Source organism: Carettochelys insculpta, chromosome 23 (assembly GCF_033958435.1).
Source record: "Carettochelys insculpta isolate YL-2023 chromosome 23, ASM3395843v1, whole genome shotgun sequence".
Classification (NCBI taxonomy): Eukaryota; Metazoa; Chordata; order Testudines; family Carettochelyidae; genus Carettochelys; species Carettochelys insculpta.
The window spans coordinates 6,902,601-6,924,943 of record NC_134159.1 but is presented as its reverse complement, the minus strand read 5'-3'; the positions used below and the strand labels follow the sequence as shown (position 1 = coordinate 6,924,943).

At 40.9% G+C, this 22,343-nt stretch overlaps 1 protein-coding gene across 4 annotated transcripts in view; it reads left to right on the top strand.

The window, feature by feature from the left end:
* The window catches only part of CLSTN1 (calsyntenin 1), a 78,178-nt gene that overhangs the window by 16,490 nt on the left and 39,345 nt on the right, over positions 1–22,343 (top strand). For all 4 annotated transcript variants that reach the window (XM_074976031.1, XM_074976029.1, XM_074976030.1 and 1 more), the window contains exon 2: positions 17,638–17,760. In XM_074976031.1, coding sequence (XP_074832132.1) covers positions 17,638–17,760 — 123 coding nt within the window. The remainder of the gene's footprint in view (positions 1–17,637; positions 17,761–22,343) is intronic.

Below are 22,343 nucleotides of genomic sequence, written 5' to 3'. Positions count from 1 at the left end.
ACGAGAGCCATGTTCAGTCTGTTGTTTTGTGTGTGGCCCATAAGACATCTTGTTTACTACTCCCCATGTTCAAGGTAGCCAGATTCTGCTCGTTTCCATCCACGGTGTGTGGTGGCTTTTTTTTTTTTCTTTTTCCCCCCTACCACTATTACTCAGGTGACACTCATGTAAAGCAAGTACACATGAAGTCAAGTGCAGTCTGATTGCATGCAACATTGGATGCATAGGGAGCACGAGTGTTACAATGAATCAGAAGTGCTGCTATGGTTGAGTTGGCACACCCCACAAATTCTAGGCATGCAAGAGAAGTTAACAATACTACCTGATCTTGGGAGACTGTCTTTGTTATAACAGTTTTGTGGCCCACTGAGATAGAAGGCCATTCATGCAGCCCACTCACTATTCTAGGTTGCTCATTGCTGTGTTATGCTAATCTGTTTCATCTTCTATCCAACTGTGATGCTTTGAGTACATTTCTCAGAGCTGCAGAAGAGCTTTACGTAAGCTTTGCATGGTGACAAGTGTAAGAGGGGTAGCCAGGTTCGTCTGTATCTTCAAAACGAAGTAGTAGTCCTGTGGCATCTTTATAGACTAACATATTGTGGAGCATAAGCTTTTTTCATGCATCTGACGAAGTATGTCTTTGCCCATGAAAACTTGTGCTCCAAAATATGTTGGTCTATAAGGTGCCACAGGACTTCTTGTTGTTTGTGTAAGCTTATCTCTCTCACCAGAAGAAGTTAGTTTAATAAAAGATGTTACCTCACCTCCTTGTGTCTCTAATATTCTGGGACACGTGGCTACAACTGTGCATACATCGTGTTTGTGACAGCTTCATTTTCGTTTGTAGGAAACAAGACAAGGGTTGCTATGCTAGGTTAATTTGACCAGCAACATGTTAGAAAAGACTTGCCCTGTTTTTTCCTACTGCATCCATAATGACAAAGTAACATGGGTAGACCTAATTAAACATGCACGGGCAGTTCTGAAAAATCATTGGGATTAACCTGTTTTTTGTTAAAAGGTGCTAAATGCCATGCTTATGTAAGTACATTCACTCAAAACACTTACATCTGTGGATTCCGAGACTTAATTTGATACTCTTTTGTTAATATTAACTACTACTTAAAAGTAAGGAAATCTTCACTTGGGATTCCCATACCAACGTCGACACTGCCCTCTTGCACATATACCCTTTTTTGCATCCATTGGGGCTTCTGTAGGAAATAGCAGAAATTTCTGCTTTTGTGTGATCTGATAGGTCGCACCCTTTTAAAGCTTTTGCTATTAGAGAAGCAAGATGCCTTGAGTGTCGCACCTTCTCAGATTCTCCAGCAGCATTGTCTGTAGCAATATGAATTAGGATTAGAAGGAACATTTGTGTTCCCTTTCTCATTGTGTGAGAAACTGGATATATTGGTTCACAGTGAGGGTATATCTACTTTTACAGTTGGCCGAGTGGCACAGCTATGGCAGTGTAGCTGTGCTACTGTACCACTGGAGTATAGATGTGCCTTGAAATGAGAAGGGGGTTTTCCATCAATGGAGTCAGTCCACCTCTTTTGAGAGGCAGTAGCTATTTGACAGAAGAATTCTTCCATCAACCTACTTCCAACTATGCTGGGCGTTTGGCTAAGCTAATCATGGCACTTGGTGCAAGATTTTTCAGACCTGAGCAGTTAAGTGACCTAATTTACACTTAAAAATTAGTTATTAGGGATTTTTTTTAAACCTGTGTTCTCCAAAGCAGGTAACATCAGGTTTTGATTCTACCTCTCTCCTCCCCATTGTTTAGTTGCAGTTGCCATTAAACACATTAAGAATTTGACAGATGCTTGAACCATTTTGCTTGCCATTGCCTATGTGCCAGGATTGCCAGATTCCACTGGCTTCCATCCCAGTAGTTATTTTTTTCCTAGCATAAGGTGACACATGTAAAGCAAGGGCATGTGGCGTGAGGTGCGTGCTGATTGCACACAGCATTCACTGTGGGAGCAGTGCACTCCATGTGCATGCAGTCAAAGCACTGCGATGGTTCAGTTGGTGCATCCTGCAAATTCTAGCTACATAAGCACAGTTAGGAGAACCACCTTTTACCATCTGGGTTCTGACAATTTGGCAGCCCACTGAGATAGGAGGAGGTGCGCTCGTGGGACTCGGTTGCTAGCCTGGGTTTCCTATCACTGATCTATATGTCCAACTTTTTCTTTCAAGGAAGAGAAAACAAGTGACATTAGCAAAGATTAATGTATGGAAAAATTAAGTTTGATCATTTTGCTAAGAAATTAGCATTCATAGCCACCATTTACAAGGTTCCCTCTGGCATGGTATAATTGATGTATCATACACACTATTCATATCCAAGAGCAAAGAAGAAGCAGTTTGCCCTTAAGGACATCTTAAGAGTTTTTTCTGTTTTTAACATTTGTGTTTAAGAGACTCATTTTAAAAAAAGGTGTATGTAACTTTTACCCAATAAAAAGTGATGGGGAGGTAGAGGAAATGGTAACAATAGGTAGATTGAAGGCTTGGTAACAATCACAAAGTCAACTGGGCAATGACACTATTTTTTCCTATGTTTGGGAACAAACAAATCTCATTATGACACTTACGGTTGGCACTGTTGCTGGCTCATGTTGGTTACAAGTACTAAGCGACTACAGTGTTCTGTAAGGACAAGTAGTTGAATAGTAAAATACATAAATGTTAAAAATATTTATCTTTATTCATCCATAAACTTGTTCTAGGTTTATGGCTTTTCATACCAGGCTGGCTTAAGTAATATGTGAAGCTATTTGATTCAGGGACTGTATTTATTTCAGTGTTTGTACGTTATCTTGTACAAGGTCTTCACCATTACTGGGGCCTCTCAGCACAGTTGAAAAATTTAGCTTGCTGCCCACCACGGCCAAAGATGAGGGGAAGAAATTACATTGTACCAGTAATAATCAGTGCCAGCTACCATTTTCGTGCCACCGAAGGTAAAATCACTGATACAGCTAAGATCTGTACAACTGTTCCTGAAAGTCAGCTGACGGTGTTTGGTGGTTTTAAACCAGTCATTAAACCACCTCAACCTGTACAAACTGAATTAAAGCGGAGAACAAACCAACATCACAATGGAAACAGGTATTGGTAATTAAACTGAAATGCATGTATGGAGAGGTTAAATTGCAAGTGAGTTGTGGTATGTAGATGGAGGGACCAAATATATATGCAGTGGAAGGAAAAAAAAATCTCATCCTTTTTATGTAGATTTTATTGATGTCTTCTAAAACATCATGGTCTCCTGAGGAGGGACCAAGGGCAGTTTTTCAGTGGGAGATAGTATATTTCCCCATTCTAGCTAGTTGAAAGAAGAGGCACACTGTTTTTCCTGTGGAACCTCTGAGTAGCCACTCCTGTCTGATGCTGAATCTAGCTAACGTTCACTCCAGTTCAAACATTCACCCTTTCTTTGCATATTTTCTTGGTGTCCAAATTCAGCTTTTCCTTGAATAAAATACCTGTATCTGTGATGGGCAGTCTGGGGCACAGGCATCCCATGGGGGTTCCATGTGTGGCCCACGAGACATTTTGTTTAACGTTGCCCATGTTTTGCTGGTTTCCATCAGTGTAGGTTTTTTTTCCCTACTAATAGTGTTACTAAAGTGACATGCCTATAAAGCAAAGGCACGTGAAGTGAGGTACATGCTGATTGCATGTAACGTTGATTGTTAGAGCTGCGTGCCCCCTCTATATCCAACCAGAACGTTGTTACAGTTTAGTTGGCACATTACCCAAATTCTAGGTGTGCAAGCGCAGTTAGCAAAACTACCATATTCTGGGAGACCGTTTTGTTTCTGACAGTCTTGTGACTCACTCACTAGCCTAGTTTGCCCACTGCTGTTCTAACCTGACATTTAAAATTTCCTTTTATGTTTACCAGCATCAAGACAAAGGAGTCTGTTCAGCTGGTGTTTTCTTAACTTTGTTGTTGGGGTTATGCAGTTTTAAGAATTCTAGCTTAATGGGTAAATGTGTTCTCTCTTTGAAGCAGTGTGGATAAAATATTTTTTAAATGAAGAGTTGGGTTTTGATTATACTTTTTTTTTTAAAAAAAAAACCTGTTTAAAAGGAAATATGACGTTTAATGCAAAATATTTAAGGTTTGAACTTACTTCAAAGTAAAGAACAAATACGCTAAATCAAGGAGCTTCTGTCCAGAACTTTCAGCTAGAGAGAGCTTTTCTGTACGAAGAAATATTTTTACTTTCTCAGTTCTGACAGCTGAGATCAACTTTATAAATATGGAGCAAAGTATATTTTCTTAAGTACGAATGCAATATTTTGTAACTCACTAAAATGTAAAATTAATAAGAAATTGGAAATACTAAGCTATATCATTGGTTAAATAAATACATGTAGTATATCCTCCTGGGTAGCAAATGATACATCAAATCTAATGTTAAGGTTTCTTTTAGTACCAAATCAATAGGTTTTAATGGTTATATCAACCAAAAGGAATGCACCTTTAGAAGCTAACTAAAATACAAATGGAAAGGTTGATTACAATCTATGATTTAAATCAGTTCACTCTAATCTAAAGATCATTAGCAAAGTTAAAGTAAAATTAATTCTTCCATAATTCACGTGTTCAAGAAGATTCTTTTATATTCAACTGGATTAAATGTGAGCTAGGGTGAAATGTCAGATATTCATCATGGGATTTACAGAAGATTCCAGTTGGAGATGATGAAGTTAGGATGAATATTGTATTTCAGAGAAACCAATGTAACTTAGATCCTGTTTATGTGACAGGAGATTAACAGCAGTTTGTGCATGCTATGAATGTTAGAGCTGAAGTGAGCTGCTTCTGTTTTATTTTGAAGTGAATGTTTCAGGTGCCCTTTGGAAAGAACAATGAACCCTGTGGCACCTTAGAGACTAACAGACACCTCTTTGTTTTTGTACATATGGACAGATATGGCTACCCTTCTGAGACTTCGGAATGACATTAACTTTGTTTTGTGTTTTGGACACGCTTTTGGAAACTCGTGATTTTCTGATGAACTAAAGGAAATTTAGTCTCACAAAACCTTTGTTTGATATCTAACAAACTGTTATTGGACATTTAGTGTTCAGAGGGTATAACGCTATATAAACCCATGGTAACTTGTCAGTATTGAAAAAACTAATTAAGCATTATATGAATGCTTGATGTGTAATGAAACCTGTTTAATAATGTACTGTGTACAGGCAGTGTCTAATAGTAAATACTGACTTAAGAATTTTCAGTGCTTTAAGTGTCTGACTAAAATTGTGGGAAACAGTGCCATAATGAAAAGATTAAGAGAATTACTAATTTCTGTGGTGTGTTCTCACTAATAATCAATGTCCAGATATGTGTGTTTACTAGGTTTAAGTAAGGAGTTATTTGCAGAAAGGAGTTGAGTGCTTTCACCAAAGCAAACAGGTTTTAAGAGGTGCAGGGAGACTTTTGGGTAGGGGTAGGGTAGCTCTTATTATTTGGTTCTGTCTACTTTTGTATGAACTTTGTAGTCCTCAAATTTCAAAGAATAGGTGAAATTTTATGCCTCTACTGTATTCTAACCTTGCCTGAAGTATGCAATTCAGACTTGGCACCTGAGCCTGGATGCTTTGTATGGCAGTCAGCCAAGATCACAATTACAGCTATTATGTTAAGGCATTCTTACTTTTCAGCTGAATAGCTGTCAGAACTACTATTTATTCTCCTAATATAAGGAGAACCAGTTTGTTTGTTCTTTAGAATAAATAACTAATGGATACATTAATAAGAAAATCTTATTTATAGGATTTAATGTTTAAAATAGAAATAAGTGAGTTTTAACATCTGGCTCATGATGGCAGTTAGTTTAGTCAAATTTATGTATAATATATTGTAGAGTGCATCTATGAGTCAGTTTGTCTGTGAGTCCATTTTGTTCAAGAGCTCCTCCTAAACTCTAAGAAGAGGTAGGTAATAACTTTTGATGGGGCCAATCCAAGATTTTGGTAAGTGGCCAGGGACTGTACTTTTTGATAGAAGAGGTATGGGGTCTGGTCAGAGGTTGTGTGCAGAAGGTAGCACCCCAGGCCCCTACCCCAAGCTTCCTCCTTCATCCAACCTCTGTCCCAGACCTCTCACCTCTTCTATCAAAAAGTACAGTCCTTGGAGTGTCCCCCTCAAAAGTTATTACCCACTAGCTTTTTTGACTGCCGCTGCACATTGAGTGGATGTTTTCAGAGAACTGTCCACGACTCCAAGATCTTTCTTGAGTGGTAACAGCTAAAACTCTTCCCCGACAAATTATGTTCATCAATGTGTCTGACAGCTCTGCTCTTTACTAGAGTTTCAACCAGTTTGCCCGGTTCTGAGGTGAGGCTGACTAGCCTGTAGTTGCCAGGATCACCTCTGGAGCCCTTTTTAAAGATTGGTGTCACATTAGCTATCCTCCACATAGCTATCTGGAATAGAAGCTGATTTAAATGACAGGTTACAAACTACAGTTAGTAGTGCTGCAGTTTCATTTTTGAGTTCCTTCAAAACTCTTGGGTGAATGCCATCTGGTCCTGGTGACTTATTACTGTTTAGTTTATCAGTTTGTTCCAAAACCTCGTCTAATGACACCTCAATTTGAGACAGTTCATCAGATTTGTTACCTGAAAAGAATTGCTTAGGTTTGGGAATGTCCCTCACATCCTCAGCCGTGAAGACTGATGCAAAGAAGTCATTTAGTTTCTCTACAATTGCCTTATCATACTTTAGCATTTCAATCATCCAGTGGCCCTACTGGTTGTTTAGCAGGTTTCCTTCTTCTGATGTACCTAGTGTTTTTTGTTTTTTTTTTTTGCCATTGCTTTTTGACTCTCTGACTAGCTGTTCTTCAAATTCTTTTTTGGCCTTCCTAATTATATTTTTACACTTCACTTGGCAGAGTTTATGTTCCTTTCTATTTTCCTCATTAGGATTTAACTTCCTTTTGTTTTTTAAGTATGCCTTTTTGTCTCTCACTGCCTCTTTTACTATATTGTTTAACTGCAGTGGTGCTTTTTCGGTTCTCTTACTGTGTTTCCTAAATTGGGGTATACATTTAAGTTGAGCTTCTATTATGGTGTCTTTGAACAGTTTCCATGCAGCTTGCAGGGATTTCACTTTAGGCCCTGTACTTTTTAATTTCCATTTAACTAACTTCCTCATTTTTGTGTAATCCTCCTTTCTGAAATGATATGCTACACTCTTGGACTGTTGTAGTATTTTCCCAGCCACAAGAATGTTAATTATATTATGGTCACTATTACCACTAGGTCCAAAAATATTCCCCTCTTGGACCAGATCCTGTGCTTCACTTAGGATTACATCAAGAATTGCCTTTCCTCTTGTGGGTTCCAGGACTTGCTGCTTCAAGAAGCAGTCATTTAAGGTGTCAAGAAACTTGACTTCAGCTTCCCATCCTGAGGTGACATGTACCCAGTCTATATGGGACAGTTGAAATCCCCCATTATTGTTGGTTTTTGTTTTTTTTTTTGGATAGCCTCCCTAATCTCCCTGAACATTTCATGGTCACTAGCACCATCCTGGTCAGGTGATCACTAATATAACCCTACCATTATAGTCTTCTTACTCAAGCATGGGATTCCTATCCAGAGAGAGTCCATGGTTCAGTTTGGTTCATTTATGATTTTTACTTCATTTGATTTTACATTTTCTTTAACGTATAGCGCCCCTCTCCAGCATGACCTGTTCTGTCCTTCCGATAAATGTTGTACCCTGATATTACTGTGTCCCGTTGATTATCCTCATTCCACCAAGTTTCTGTAATACCTATTATATTGATATCTTCGTTTTAATACGAAGCACTCTAGCTCACCCATCTTATTATATAGACTTCTAGCATTTGTATATAAGCACTTTAAAAGCTTATCACTCTTATCTGCCTGCCATTACAATGATGTGATTGAAAGGGATTCTGTTATATTTGACTGTTCCTCATTAGATACTACCTGTGTTTTATTATGTTTCATCCTCTCCTCCTTACTAGGACATAGAGAATCTCCAATAAGAGATCCTGCCCTAAGGAAAGCCCTTGTCTGAACCAAGCGTGCCTCTGCACCTGTTGGCTTTCCTCCAACACTTAGTTTAAAAACTGCTCTATGACCTTTTTAAGTGCCAGCAATCTGGTTCCATTTTGGTTTAGGTGGAGCCCATCCTTTCTGTATAGGCTCCCTCTTTCCCCTAATGTTTCCCCAGTTCCTTGTAAGTCTAAACCTCTCCCTCCTACACCATTGTCTCATCCACACATTGAGACCCTGCAGTTCTGCCTGTCTAACTGGCCCTGTGCGTGGAACTGGACGCATTTCAGAGAAGGCTACCATGGAGGTCCTGGTCTTCAATCTCCTACCTAGCAGCCTAAATTTGGCCTCCAGGACCTTTCTCCTATCCTGCCCTATGTTACTGCTACCAACACATACCACAACCACCGGCTCCTCCCCAGCAGTACACATGTCTATCTAGCTGTCTTGAGAGATCCACAACCCTCGCACCAGGCAGGCAAATCATTGTGTGGTTCTCACGGTCATCACAAATCCAGCTATCTATGTTCCTAATGATTGACTCACCCATAATTAAAACCTGTCGCTTCCTAATAACTGGAGTTCCCTCCCCTGGAGAGGTATCCTCGGTGTGAGAAGATACTCTAACATTCTCTGGAAGGAGGGTCCTGTCTATGGGATCATTTCCCTCTGCTCCAGGTAGATGTTCTCCTTTCCTGAGACTTTCATCCTCCTCAACCGCACTGAGGTCATCAGACTGAAGGTGGGACCATTCTACTATGTCCGGAAGAGTCTCATTTATGCACCTCTCTGTCTCTCTCAGCTTCTCCAGTTCTGCCAGTGTGGCCTCCAAAGCATGTACACAATCTTTGAGGGCCAGGAGCTCCTTGCACTAGATGCACACATAGGCTACCTGCCCAGAGGGCAGGTAATCGTACATGCTGCATTGGGTGCAATAAACTGGATAACCCCCACTCTGTTGCTGGGTTTCTGCTTGCATTGTCTTATTAAACCTGAAGCAGGTCCCTTGGATTAAGTTAGGTTGTTACTGGCTTTAAATTTGAGTTGGACGATGTAAGTGTTGCTAGCCTCCCTCCATGCTTCTCCCTAAACTCCCTCACAAAACAGCCCTATTTGCTAGCTCCTCTGTTGTCTTAGGGGTAGGCTGTATAAAGCACTGCCCTGCCTGAGTAGCCCCACCCCCTCATTAAGGGCCGCAAGGCTCAGCACATGGTCCTCGAAACAGACCACAGGGTGCCTTTCAGGTAGGCAGCAAGCACACTACAACACAAACACATACATTTCAGACAACAAACTTACCCCAGTGGTCATGTAATTGCTCCTCCTTCACCTGGAGGACTCCCTCAAAAAACTCCCGTTAGTTGCTCCTGTTCGCTATGTAGAGGATTCTAGCCTGGGAGAAGAATGTAGGAAGGGGTGCAGGGTCTGGGAGGGGTTGTGACCTGAGGTGGGGGAGAGGAGGGTGCAGAGGTTTTCAAAGGTGTTGTGAGGCAAGGGGTTGGGGCATAGGGTCCAGGAGGGTTTATGGGTGCAGGAGAGGATTCTGACCTCGTGGAGGGGAGTTGGGAGGGGATGCAGAGTCTGGGAGGGAGTTGGGATGCAGGAGGAGGGGTGCCAGACATAGGTTCTGGCCAGCAGCACTCCCAGGCAAGTTTTCGGGCTTGCTAGCAACTCTAGATCACTCCATGTAGTTCTGTGTGCTGCTCCTGTAACCAGGAAGTGTCTTGGCTTCTGTTGGCTGGCAACCAGCCCCTATCGGGTTAACCATACCTGGTTAACCATTAAGATCCCTAACCCATACCCCCTTTCCAGTCCCCTTCCCCAGGTCACAACTTTCTCCTTCACCTAAATTCCCTCCCAGATTCCACATCACCTCTTGTACCCCAATCCCTTACCGCAAACTATATTCTGCACCCAGCTCCATCCAAGACCACATACCACCTCCGTTATTAGCAAGTAAGACTACAGTGCAGGATGAGAAGCTTTGTGCACTTCCCCTACCTCTAGTGAAATCACTTGTGATTAATCGTGCTGTTTAATAGAATATAACTTTAAATATTTTGGATGGTCTGCATTTTCAAATATACTGGTTTCTATTACAACACAATATGAAATGCACGGTGCTCAGTTTATTTTTTATTACAAATACTTGCATGGTAAAGATGTTTTTCAGTTCCCCCATTAAAAGTATTGTAGTACAATCTCTTTTGTCATGAAAGTCCAATTTACAAATGTAGATTTTTGTTTTTTGTAACTTAACTGCACTCCTCAAAAATAAAACAATGTAAAATTTCAGAGCCTGCATGGTGGTGGTATTCTTCAGCCAATCACTCAAGCACAGAAGATTATTTACGTTCACAGGAGAGAATGCTGCCTGCTTCCTGTTTGCATGTCACCTTAAATTGAGAACAGGCATTTGCCTGACACTGTTGTAGCTTGGCATTACAAGGTATTTATATGCCATGTGCACTAAAAATTCAGTGTCCTTTCATGCTTCAGTCACCATTCCAGAGGATATACATCCATGTTAATGACAGGTTCTACTCAGCAACAATCTAAAACAATGTGCACCAATTCATTTTGATCATCTAAGTCAGATACCACTCTAGCAGAAGATTATCATTTTTGGTGTTTTGAGCTCTGTAGTTTCTGCATTGGAGTATTACTCTTTAAGACTTCTGAAAGCATGTTCCACATCTCCTCCTTGTCAAATTTTGGAAGCATGTCTTCAGGAATGGTGGGTGAAGTATGAAGGGGCATACAAGTCTTCAGCAAATCTGGCATGTAAGTACCTTGCAGTGAAGGATACAAGAGTGCCATGTAAACAGCTTTTCTCGTGCTCAGATGTCCTTTATAAATAAGAATCGGTAGCATTGTCTTCTGTAAATGTAAACAGACTTGTTTGTCCTAGGCTTAGTGTACACTATGAAATAAAATCAAATTATTGAAGTCGACTTGTTACCTCTAGATTTTATTAAGTCGAAGATGACTATCTACAAACGTCCATAAAGTTGACTGTGTGTCTCCATTCCTTTCACGAGGTCAGACTGCATTAACAGTGCATTGTGGGTACCTATACCACAGTGCCTGCAGCTGCATTGCATTCTGGGGTTTTGTGCCAGTGGCTTATGGGAAAAAATGTCCCACAAGTACTTGTGGGTGTCTGTCGTCGTTCCAGAGTGCAGTGTAGTGCACCCACCCAACTGCTGCTGGAAAACAAAGGGCTGGCTCAAGGAATTTCGTGCCATTTTTTCGGTCTGTTTTCCAAAAGTCTGCCTCCGGCTCATGCTGCTGCATGGTGGTAGCATGGATCCTGAACCGCTTATAGCCATTGCACAGTGTTTAATGACCTCTTTCCAGAGTGGCGGTTGGCATTTTAGTAGAGAAAGATGCAGATGATGATGATGATATTGATGAACAGGAATGCAGAGTTGCTGTCTGCCTTGGATGCATTGCTTGCAGTTGAGTTCTGTTTCTGGAGACGTGAAATCCAGCACACACTGGTGGGGCCATATTGTTTTGGAGGTCTGGGACACCACAGTGGGTGCAGGTCTTCTACATGAGCAAGGCCACTTCAGTGGAACTTTCTGAATTGCTGTCCCCCACCCTGAAGCACAATGATGCCAGAATGAGACTTGCTTTGATAGCTCATCAGTGGGCGTCAGTTGCTCTGTGGAAGTTTGCAACACCTGACAGCTACCAGTCAATGGGAAATCAATTTGGGGTGGGCAGATATATGGTGGGGGCTGCAGTGATGCAGGTAGTCAGTGCAAACTGTGACCATCTGATGCAGAAGACCATGAGTCTGGGAAATATCTGGCATGCAGTGGATGGCTTTGCTGCCATGGGGTTTCCTGACTGCAGTGGTGTGATAGATGGAACGGACATCCCCATCCTGGCCCTGGACCACCTGGCCTCTCAGTACATAAATTGCAGGGGTACTTATCAGTGATGTTGCAGGCTGTGGTGAATCACAAAGGTTATTTCACCAACATTGATGTGGGATGGTTGGGAAAGGTGCAGGCTGTGCACATCTTTACGAATTCCAGTCTGTACAGTAAGCTCCAGGAGGGGACTTTCTTCTGAGACCAGAAAATCAAGATTAGTGATGTGGAGATGCCCATAGTGATACTGGGCGACCCTGTTTACCCTCTTCTGCCCTGGCTCATGAAATCATATGCCAGCACCCTGGACTGCAGGCAAGAGTGCTTCAACTATAGACTGAGCAATTGCAGAATGGCGGTTGAATGTGCCTTTGGCCATTTAAAAGACAAGTTCAGGAGCCTTTTGACCTATTTGGACCTTTCCCAAAGCAACATCCCCACCGTGGTTGCAGTGTGTTGTATTCTCCATAACATTTACAAATCGAATGGCGAAAATTTTACTGCCAGACTGGGTTAAAGAGGCAGATGCCATGAGCAGCACTTATGCACAACTGGACACAAGGGTATTCACCAATGCATGTGCAGAAGCAACAGAAATCAGGGAGGCTTTGAAAAATAGGTTTATGAATGAGCAGACACGTGTATCTGCTGCTTTTAACTGTTGTGACCCCACCCCACCCCCAACAATATGTCCTTGACCTTTATGAAAGCACCTCCAATTGCACCAGACCCATGTGAATGAATAAATTACTTTTTTTAAACTATTCTTTTTATTTATGGGAGGACCGTTAAGGTGTAGGTCGGAAGGAAAGGGAAAAGAAAAGGCATCACCTGTGGTGGAATGTGCGCCTTTTACAGTGCGGAGAGATCCTTGGCGTGGTGCAAGATACTGTCCTTGCCCTCCCCCCCCCCAACTCCAACAAGCACGTAAGTTGAGCCATGTTGAGGGGTGGCCAGGCAACAGGGGTTGGTAGCTGCATGATGAGTCCTGTGGTGGGCGTCCCTCTGCAGATTCAGCGTGGAATGCGGGATCTCAGTTTGCCCCTGACAACTGTCAGGAGCTCTGAGTCCTTGCTCCTGTACTGGAGGGAGCATGGTTTGCCACCACTGCTGTGTCCACTTTTGGTTAGCAGCAACTCTGGTTTGTTTCCTTTCAGCCTTTTTAAGTTGCTGCAGGATGGTGTCCTGTCTGAGTCTTTTTTTTGCCTCATCGTAGCGACTCTGCCTGTAACGCACATGCTGCCTGTGGAAGATAGTGAAGGTCAAAATTTAGATATAATTTTTAATGTGACACACAGCGCTTACCTGTAGAATAAACAGGTCTCTTTTTGACAGTCAATGCGACTTTTGTTTTCCAAGGCCACTTTTGGCTTCTTAATGTTGACAATGAATCAGCCTGTGCAGAACAGAAGGTGTTAGTTATCCAGGCAGTTTCACTATGGGCATGTTAAGATTTTGTTGGTTTACAGATGGTGGGGAGCAGGGTCCACTGCGCCCCGCAGCTGCATGGCAGAGGAGAGGGTTTGATCCCACTGGCTGCATGGTGGGCTCTGTATGTGTGGCAAGGGTGTGTGTGTCATCCCTGTAAACAGCAAAGGGCAGAAAAAAACTTTTGTGGCAGCTCCTCATCGATCCTATACAAGGTAAAAGCCAGCAGCATGGTGGGAGGGTAGAAGGCCAGGAGAGCCTGTCAGCCATATGGAGGGGGTAGACACAGAGCTTGCAAGCCTTGTGTTGTGGTGGGGTAGTCCTTAGAAATTTAAACGGCCAGGGAGCAGTGCGAATAACTCTAATCAAAATTCCCATCCTTCTTCTAGATTGCTAAAAGAGACATCAGCCTCCTTAGAATAACAGAATGAAAGAGAATATATGCTTATACTGTATGAGCACAGGGCTGGAAAACTTGCCAGAATGCTATGTGGCACCATACCACCAGATAACTTCTTGGTTGCCTGGCGTGGCATGGTGTCCTCTCGTGGAAGCTGCAGTAAATCAGGCCTCCCCCAAAAAGCTTGTGTGAAAAATAAGTGTACTTGCCTGTGACCTTTATGGAGATCTCCAAAGAGGTTAGCCACTCCATGCTCAGAAATATTAACAAGCTGTTCTAAGGGGCACAGAGCCACCTCACCTGAGCAGCAGCCTGCTTTGTAGCAGTTTAAGAAATGCACTTCACAGAAGAAAACCTGTACCCCAGTCCAACTGGTTTGTATCATTCTAAAAAATACTCACCAAAAGAGCACTCCACACCACATCTGAGCTTCAGGTGCTGAGGAGGAGGATACTGGCTTGAGGTGGAGTGTGAAGAGCTCCAGGCTGCCAGCATAAGCTTCCTTGGGCACCTGCTGAATGTCGGCGGTGTCCTGCTTCCCCTTCCCCTCACTGGAATCCTGAGGACAGTCTCCTGAAGAGCCCTTGTTAGCTTCGGGGCGTGTTGCTGGGTCCTTCCCAAGAATGGCATCCAGCTGCTTGTAGTAGTGGCATGTCTTGGGAGATGACACGGGGTTGCTTGTTGGTGTCTCTCACTTTGTGATAGTTCTGCCTGAGCTCCTTTACTTTGACCCGGCATTGATGAGCATGCCAGGTGTGCCCTTCAGCGATCATGCCCTGCAAAATCTTCTCATGAATGTCCACATTTTGCTTGCAGACTTGCAGTTTGCTCATCACTGATTCTTCTCCCCACACAGTAATGAGATCCAGGATCTCATTGTGGCTCCATGCACGAGCTCATGTGAGCCTGAGAAATCAAATCCTGAGAAGATCCCTGAGTAGTCATGATGGTTAGATGCAATGGATGGCTCCTGAGGTGCGTTGTCCATGCTGGCCTGAAAGGAAATGAATTCAAATTCCTGTTACCTAATGCAAATTCCCAGGCTTCCTGTTACCTACTTCCTGCCCACTGGAGAGCAATGGAGGTGAAAGCAGCCAGAATGGATACCTGAGGGGCATTGTGGGATACCAGTGGGACACCTCTGGTGGCCAGTATAATCAGTTTAAAGTTATGCTCCTTCCACACTAGCATTATTCTGATCTTTTAAATTTGAAATTGGCGTTATGCCGCATCAGATGATCAACACAAGAATGTTGACCATGGTGCTCCTTAAATTTGACATACTGGTATTTAAAGTGAAGGAAGTCACATTGTAAAATTGAGCTAGGTGCCTTAAAATCAACTTGATGCTGTAGTGTCGACATAGACTTAGTGAGTGGCTGAACAAGAAGTAGGACTAATTGGACTCTAGGTTCTAATGTTTTACACTTTTCTGTTTTTGAGTGCAGTTATGTAACAAAATTTCCTACATTTGTAAGTTGTATTTCCATAAAGAGATTGAAGTACAGTATGTGAATTGAAAAAGGTGTGGTTTTTTTTTTTTTTAAACTATGGAAGCATTTGTAGTTTTTTAAAAAAATAGTCTTTGTATTTTGTATGTTGTAATTAAAGTTAATATATTTGAAAATATAGAAAAACATTTAATATGTTTTAGTTAGGATTGTATTGTTTAATGAAAACTGCGGTTAATTGCAATGGTTTTTAATGATTAATTTTTTGAATTATTTACAATAGTTAACTGCAATTAATTGACAACCCTAGAAACAACTATTATGGGTTATTACTTTGAAGGATTTCAGGATTGTGCAACGCTTGAGGAACTTTTTTATTAGTTAATTTGATCATATGCATGTACATGAAATATGCAGGACACAACTATTTTTCAAGGGTTTTCAACCACGTAAGCCTAAATTTGAGCTCTGGTAAAGGGAAAGGAAGCATTTTTAGAACAGCTGTTTAGGTCACTAATTGCATGTCATATGATGACAAATTAGAGCCAGACCCACTTTCCCTTTCTCTTCTTCCCCCACACCCCTTTTTCTTTTTTTCTGGTCTAATTGCTGCATTATTTGCATATAGTGTCTTGTGGTTGTTTCAGTTCATGAAATCTTTCTAGGAGTAGATGCTTAAATCAGGCACGGGGACCACTCATAGGTTTTGCCTTGCTTTTGAGGGCAAGGAGAAGAGAGACCTATTGGTGACTGCATGTATTGGGGCTGTAATGCATCACCAAAACAAACCTTTTCAAAGATGACAGGTACAGTATTGATGCTCTCTCTTTAGAGTATATCTTTATGTAATTGATGTTAGCTCTTATGAGTACAATACCGTTTTCCAGAAGCACTGACATACTTAAATGTCCATTTGCAGTGAGAATATTGTTCTGGAATTTGTGCAAGAACACTTAATAAATTTTTCCTGTCTCACTGAACAATTAATAGTAAAAACTGCTGTAAATGCAAAAGTTAAGAATGCAGATTAAGTGGAGCAATAGGAAGAGCAGTGAGGTTGTATGAAAATAAGCTGCTGTTCTCATTTTATTCCTGAACTTAGTTTACACGTGGGTTTACCTCAGCTTTGTGTAAAACTCCACATGTAATTTTTCTGTAACTTGCTTTAAAAAAAAACAGAAAAAAGAAAAACTAATATATACAAAATGTGGCAGATTGACAGTACTGTGGACCAAAGTAACAAACCAATACCAAACCAGATGTTGCATTGGCAGCAGTAGAAACCTTAGTTCTCCATGGAGTGGCCTTGAAAAATTTGTTCCCTAGCACAGACAATCTGTCATCTTTCCTCTGATGACTAGTAGGTAATGAACAGATGAATTTCACTTTCTCATCTAATGCAGCTCTCTTCCTGAGTGTGTAAACAGAACTTTGCAAAGCTGCTATTGAGGAAAAATAGGTGATGTATTTCCACCAGGAAAGGTTATTGTATATTTATCAGTATACAAAAAAGAAGTATTTGCAAATGAAGATGTAAACAGAAAACCATATTCTTTTTGTAAAAAAACACCTTAGGAAAATGGAGGCATAAATACAGTAAACCCTTGAGTTACATGGGGGTTTCATTCTTGCAACCCCCATGTAACTTGAATTTTCACGTGAGTTGAGGGGATCAAGGAACCAGACTGCAGGACCCACCAGGAATGCTCAGTTTCCTGCCTCCCAGAGTGGTGAGGAGCTGGGAACTAGGGGGCAGCCTGCTTCCAGTCTCCCCATGGCTCAGGGCTGGTAAGTTTCCCAGTTCCGTCAGTGCAAGGAAGCCAGGAACCAGGCTGCTGCTTGGTTTGCGGCCCGTGCTGCTTGTGGGAACAGGGAAGCTGACCAGCTCATGTCTGGTCAGCTTCCCGGTTCCTGCAAGCGGGGAGCCGGGAACCAGGCTGAGAGCCTTCTCCCTCCCTTCCTCCAGCCACGCAGCTGTCAAAAGGGAGGGAGAAGTCTCCAGCCATGGGGCTGCTGGGTCTCCCTTTCCCCCGGGCCAGGGACCCTGTGGCTGGCTCTGCTGGCTGGGTGCTGCTCAGCTGGCTTCCAGCCAAGGGGCTGTGGGTTTCCCTGCTCCCCGACTGGGGACTCTGTGGGTAACTCTGCTCCAGCTGCTGGGTGGTGGGGTCTCCCCAAGGCACTGCCCCCCCATCCCGCTTGCATAAATGTGAGATATGCACGTGTTGAGTAAACATATCTTAGGGGATTACTGTGCATGTATCCTAAGAAACCAGATTTTTCTGGTTTTAATAAAGTGCATGTTTAAAATCTGAAAATTCAAAGTGGGAAGTATTTCCAGTATTTTAATCTTTTCCAATGAAAATTAACTTTGTTTCGCTCATCTTTTATTGTTCTTTTATAGTTAATAAGCACAAGCCATGGATTGAAACGACCTATCACGGTATAGTTACAGAAAATGACAACACAGTACTCCTGGATCCCCCCTTGATAGCACTGGATAAAGATGCACCTCTGCGGTTTGCAGGTACAGAGTCTATCTATCTTTGTTCTTCCACTGGGTGTAAATTCTTTTTTTGGTAGAATGCTATATGCTACCTGACCTTTTTCCCCTAATGAACTATAGTTTAAGAGAGCTTCTGAAGTATTTTTTCCCTTAGCAAAAATTGTTCCACGATACTAGGGTTTGTTTTTTTTTTGTTTATTTGAAAGATACAACCTCGTGTTTAGAAAGAATTGTGTCTTGCAGATTAGAGGTTTTATGCTTACACGTTTCACTTCACTTGTACTGGTCTCTCTAAATGTTCCTTATGTAGACTATAATCTTCTCTTAAATACTGGTGCTCCAAATAACATTTTTTTGCACCAGAAAAAATTCTACAAAAGTGGTTTATTATTTTTGGAAGTACCTGCAATATATCTTCGTAGTCGTCTTGTCATGTGCTGATTCTCAATTATAGACTGATAGTGAGGAGAATATGATCATTTACTACTCAGGTTAATGCTGTGTTCTTTTTGCACTGTTTTTATGCAGAAATGCAAACTGCCTTACATCAGTTTAATAAGGAACCTTGGATAACCTTGGAATTGTCATTCTTTTATACTCTGCAGTCACTATGTCTAGAAGTCAGGGCTATCCACCACGCTTTCTGTGGGTGTGTCTTGCACAGCAAACTTATTTTGAAATAACAGCCATTATTTCAAAATAATGGTGCTAGCGTCTACACAGCACAACTGCTATTTTGAAATAATTTCAAAATAGCAGTTGACTTATTTCAAAAGAAGTCCACAAGGAATAGTGACATGGGACTTGCAGCCCCAGGGCTCCCTGGTCCAGCAACATCCACGGTCCTGCTGGACTAGACAGGCTTGACCTGTGTTTCTGGGATGTCTTAAGCATCTTTTTTTTTAATCCCATGTTATAGCTTCTTAGCTGATGATCCTTTAGTTTGAAGTATGTTAGAAATCTGAGCACCCTGGCAAGAATTAACTAAGTCTAATGGTGTCTACATAGACTATAGACAGTCAAGTCAACAGCTCAGGTAATTCTTAAGAGGAGCTATTGAAACAATGTCTTTTGAAAATGTTTTAGTTTGCAACCATAAACACTTAACCTTATTATGATTTTAAAAACTTATTGGAGGTCTTTTTATAGGACAGAGTTAAGGTTCTTTGGTGTCTTAATGTCTCTGGATGTCTTAAATGTAACCTTAATCCTCAGTTTCATGAGTTTTTTACAGTGATTGGTTTTAAGATAACTGCAGCGCCTTCTAACGGTTCATCTGTGTGTTAGTGATACTTCCACTTAATTTTTAAGCTACATTTTAATTTTTAATTTATTTTATCTTGGAATTAGAGACTGGTCTAATTTACTAGACCCTCCAACAACTAAGCAAGAGACTTATCTGTAGTAAGAATGCATCATATAAAGTTCTAACCACTGAAGTACTGATCTCCTCAATAGTGTGCATTTGTGCTTTTCACTGAAAAGAAAAATAAACTGCACATTGTGAGGTTGCTGTCAGTAAGGGTATCATCTTGCTCCCACCCCAGTGATTCTTAACCATGGGTATTCTTAAGGTATATCTACACTATGCAGCTTTTATCAACAAGGCTGTGGCAACATAAGCTTGGGTGAACAGTGTTTAGCACTTCTGTCAACAAAATACTTCCACCCCCAATGAGGGGTTTTGCAGTGTGCTTCTGCTGACAAAGCAGCATTCATACTTTCACTTAGTACCACAAAAATTTTGTGATTCATAGGTTTTTTTTTTTAAAGCAACCACGAACGACAAAAGTTTTGTAAATCAAGTGCAAATACAGTAAACTCTTGTTTTGTTTTTTTTTTAATGGACCCCGATTTAGCAGAGTTTGGGAACAACAGATGTCTGCCAGCCGTCCTGTTGTTCCTGAAGCCTACTTAATTGAGGCCTGTAAAATCCTAACGTCTTCCCCCAATCCCCAACCCCCCAAAAAACGAAAACTAAGGGACTTACCAGGACATTGCTTCCAGCTGCTGCGGTCTGCTGCAGCTGAATCCTCCATGGCAGGATATGTTCCAATAGCATATCAAATTTGTAGAGGTACAAGATTAGAGAAGCTTGTTGCTTTGTAAAATAACCCCTGTGGTGTTGTAGTGGTAATAATGTGAATGTAAACCTGCTTTATCCTAACAAGTGCCTGTGACATTGGTAAGTTGACTTAATTATAAATTTAAATTTAATATTAATAGGTGACTTCCAAGACAACTAAAATTAAAGTCTAATAGGCAACTCTTATGTAGTGTAGACAAACAAAATATGCAGAGAGCTTTCCTTTATGTATTCAGAGCTGGTAGACTCACATTTAAAATATCTGATGGGAAGTATATTATGAGAATTTATAGCAGCATTTGTCTGACATTAAATAGGACAGTACTTCAGTTTTCTTTTGGAGGAGTGAAGTGGTGTGTGTATGTGTCTGGAGCTGAATCACATGATGACTTATTCTGGGTAATACTTGTTGGTGGCTCATGCATAGCTTTGAAAAGAGGATAGTATTGTCATTGACCAGAATCACTTACGTGGATGTTTAAGTGAGAACCTTATTAGAACAGTGACAAAATGTTGTCACAGCAAAACAAAGAGCTTCGGATTGTCTTATTCCGCTTCAAGCAGTAAAGAATTACGTTGAGCATTTGTAACCAATTGGTTTTGCCTAAAAACAGTTGACATTCTAATAAATTATCTTTGCTTATAGAAACCATACCACTTCGGAAACTCTTATTTGATTTTAAAATACTTAAACTGACCTATTTTAATCACTCTGATCATCCTCCATGTTATCCATCTTGAAACCAATCAGTAGGCTTTATAATGCATGTAATTGTGGGACAAATAAAGGCAGTATTTTACAATTCATTAATAGTGCTTTTCTCACTTGAATTGCACAATGGATAGTTCCCAACGTTATAGCTTAACTGTGGTTACATATTCAGAGAGGACCAGGTGTTTGAAACTAAATGAGATTAACCAGATATGTGCTTCCAAGTTAATTTGGATGATTGGACATGTGGAATACAGCATGTTTCATTAAAAGCAGGGATCTGAATGTGGTCAGACCAAATTGCCTTATCTTGCTTTCTGACTTCACAGTGGCTCCTCTGCAATCAGTATTGCTGATTGCCTAGCCGAGGGCCTATTGTGTATCATGGGAATACCTGAGAGAATGCCTGACAAAGATCAGTGGTGAACCTGTGAAAATACTACAATCCAAATCCAGCTGTTGGGAAAACTTGGTCAAACATGACCTTTTCCTGAGAAGGCTATGTATAGTTAGACTTTGCATTATAATTGAGTTCAAATGGTGTGTTTAAAAGTTATGCTGATGCCTTAAATTCTTCATATGCAAGCAGCTTCTATGCACACTTCAACGTGGAACTATACTTTTATGGTGCATGTGACACTGGGTCCCTCAAAACTGTTAAATTTGCAATGTTGATGGACTTTAAATGGGTGTAAAGTTTTGCTTAGTGATGACCCACTAGTCATTTTTCCTCACCATGATTATAATGGAGTTTAGAAAGGTAGTTAATCACTCTTAATTTTTGTGTACAGAGTGTACATGCATGCAACTTCTAAAAATGCTCTTGTAACATCTTCATTCTCTTGGAAAAATGAACGAAAAATTCTTCTGTTAACCCCTTTCTGGAGATGTGTGTAACTCACATTTTCCAGTGGATGACTGTTGTTGGTTTGTTTCCACACTGTATTGCCAGCCCTTGTTCATTTAGGGCAGGGAACTGTGCTGAGGTCCTGTCTGCAGCGTGGTGATGTATAATGCAGCAGTCAGCTGGATGGTGGCTGTAAATAAAGGATAGGTATGGAAGATGAATCCCAATGTTTGTGTAAAGGGTGAGTTTCCAAATGACTTCCACGCTTCAAAGTCTTAGTAATAGTGTTGTACTTGTCTGGAATTTGTTAGAACATGTTCAGACTTTCTGTTCTGTCAAAAAAAATATTTTTTTTTTGTTTTTCTCCTCTCCCTTCTTTGAAAGGGAAATAGGATGAGCTGCTGACTCCAGTATTTTAAAAAGAATTTAGATATCAAACTTTTTATGCCCTCTAGTTCTAACATTTTAAGGTATTTCAGTATTTTACATCAAAGTACAATATAATACCATGAAAGCCTAAAAAATGACTCTCATCAGTGCATGCTGTAACAAAACAGTAAAAAGTTCTGTGATAAAGAATGCCTGAAAGGAGACTGGATTATTCTCGTTTTCAGGCTATAGTGTAAACTGTCTAAATCAGGTTGTGTTCATTTATACTAATCTGTATCTGAGTTTTGCTTAGCTGAAGAGATAGAAGGTTGAATATTAGTTTATTATTTAACATATTGATTTTTGTTCTCTTCCGAGTATAATTGGGATGGAAACATGTTTCACTCAACTCCAGAATGAGATGAGAAAGCTCAAACACAAAGCATTTCTATATAAAGTGTGTGTATGTATGTATGTATGTATGTAAGTATAATATAGCATGGTTCCTGGGTGTATTTGGTCCAGTTTGATTCTTGATTCATTATATAAAACTTAACTTTTGCTGGGTGAAGATGAAGTTCACTAAAAAG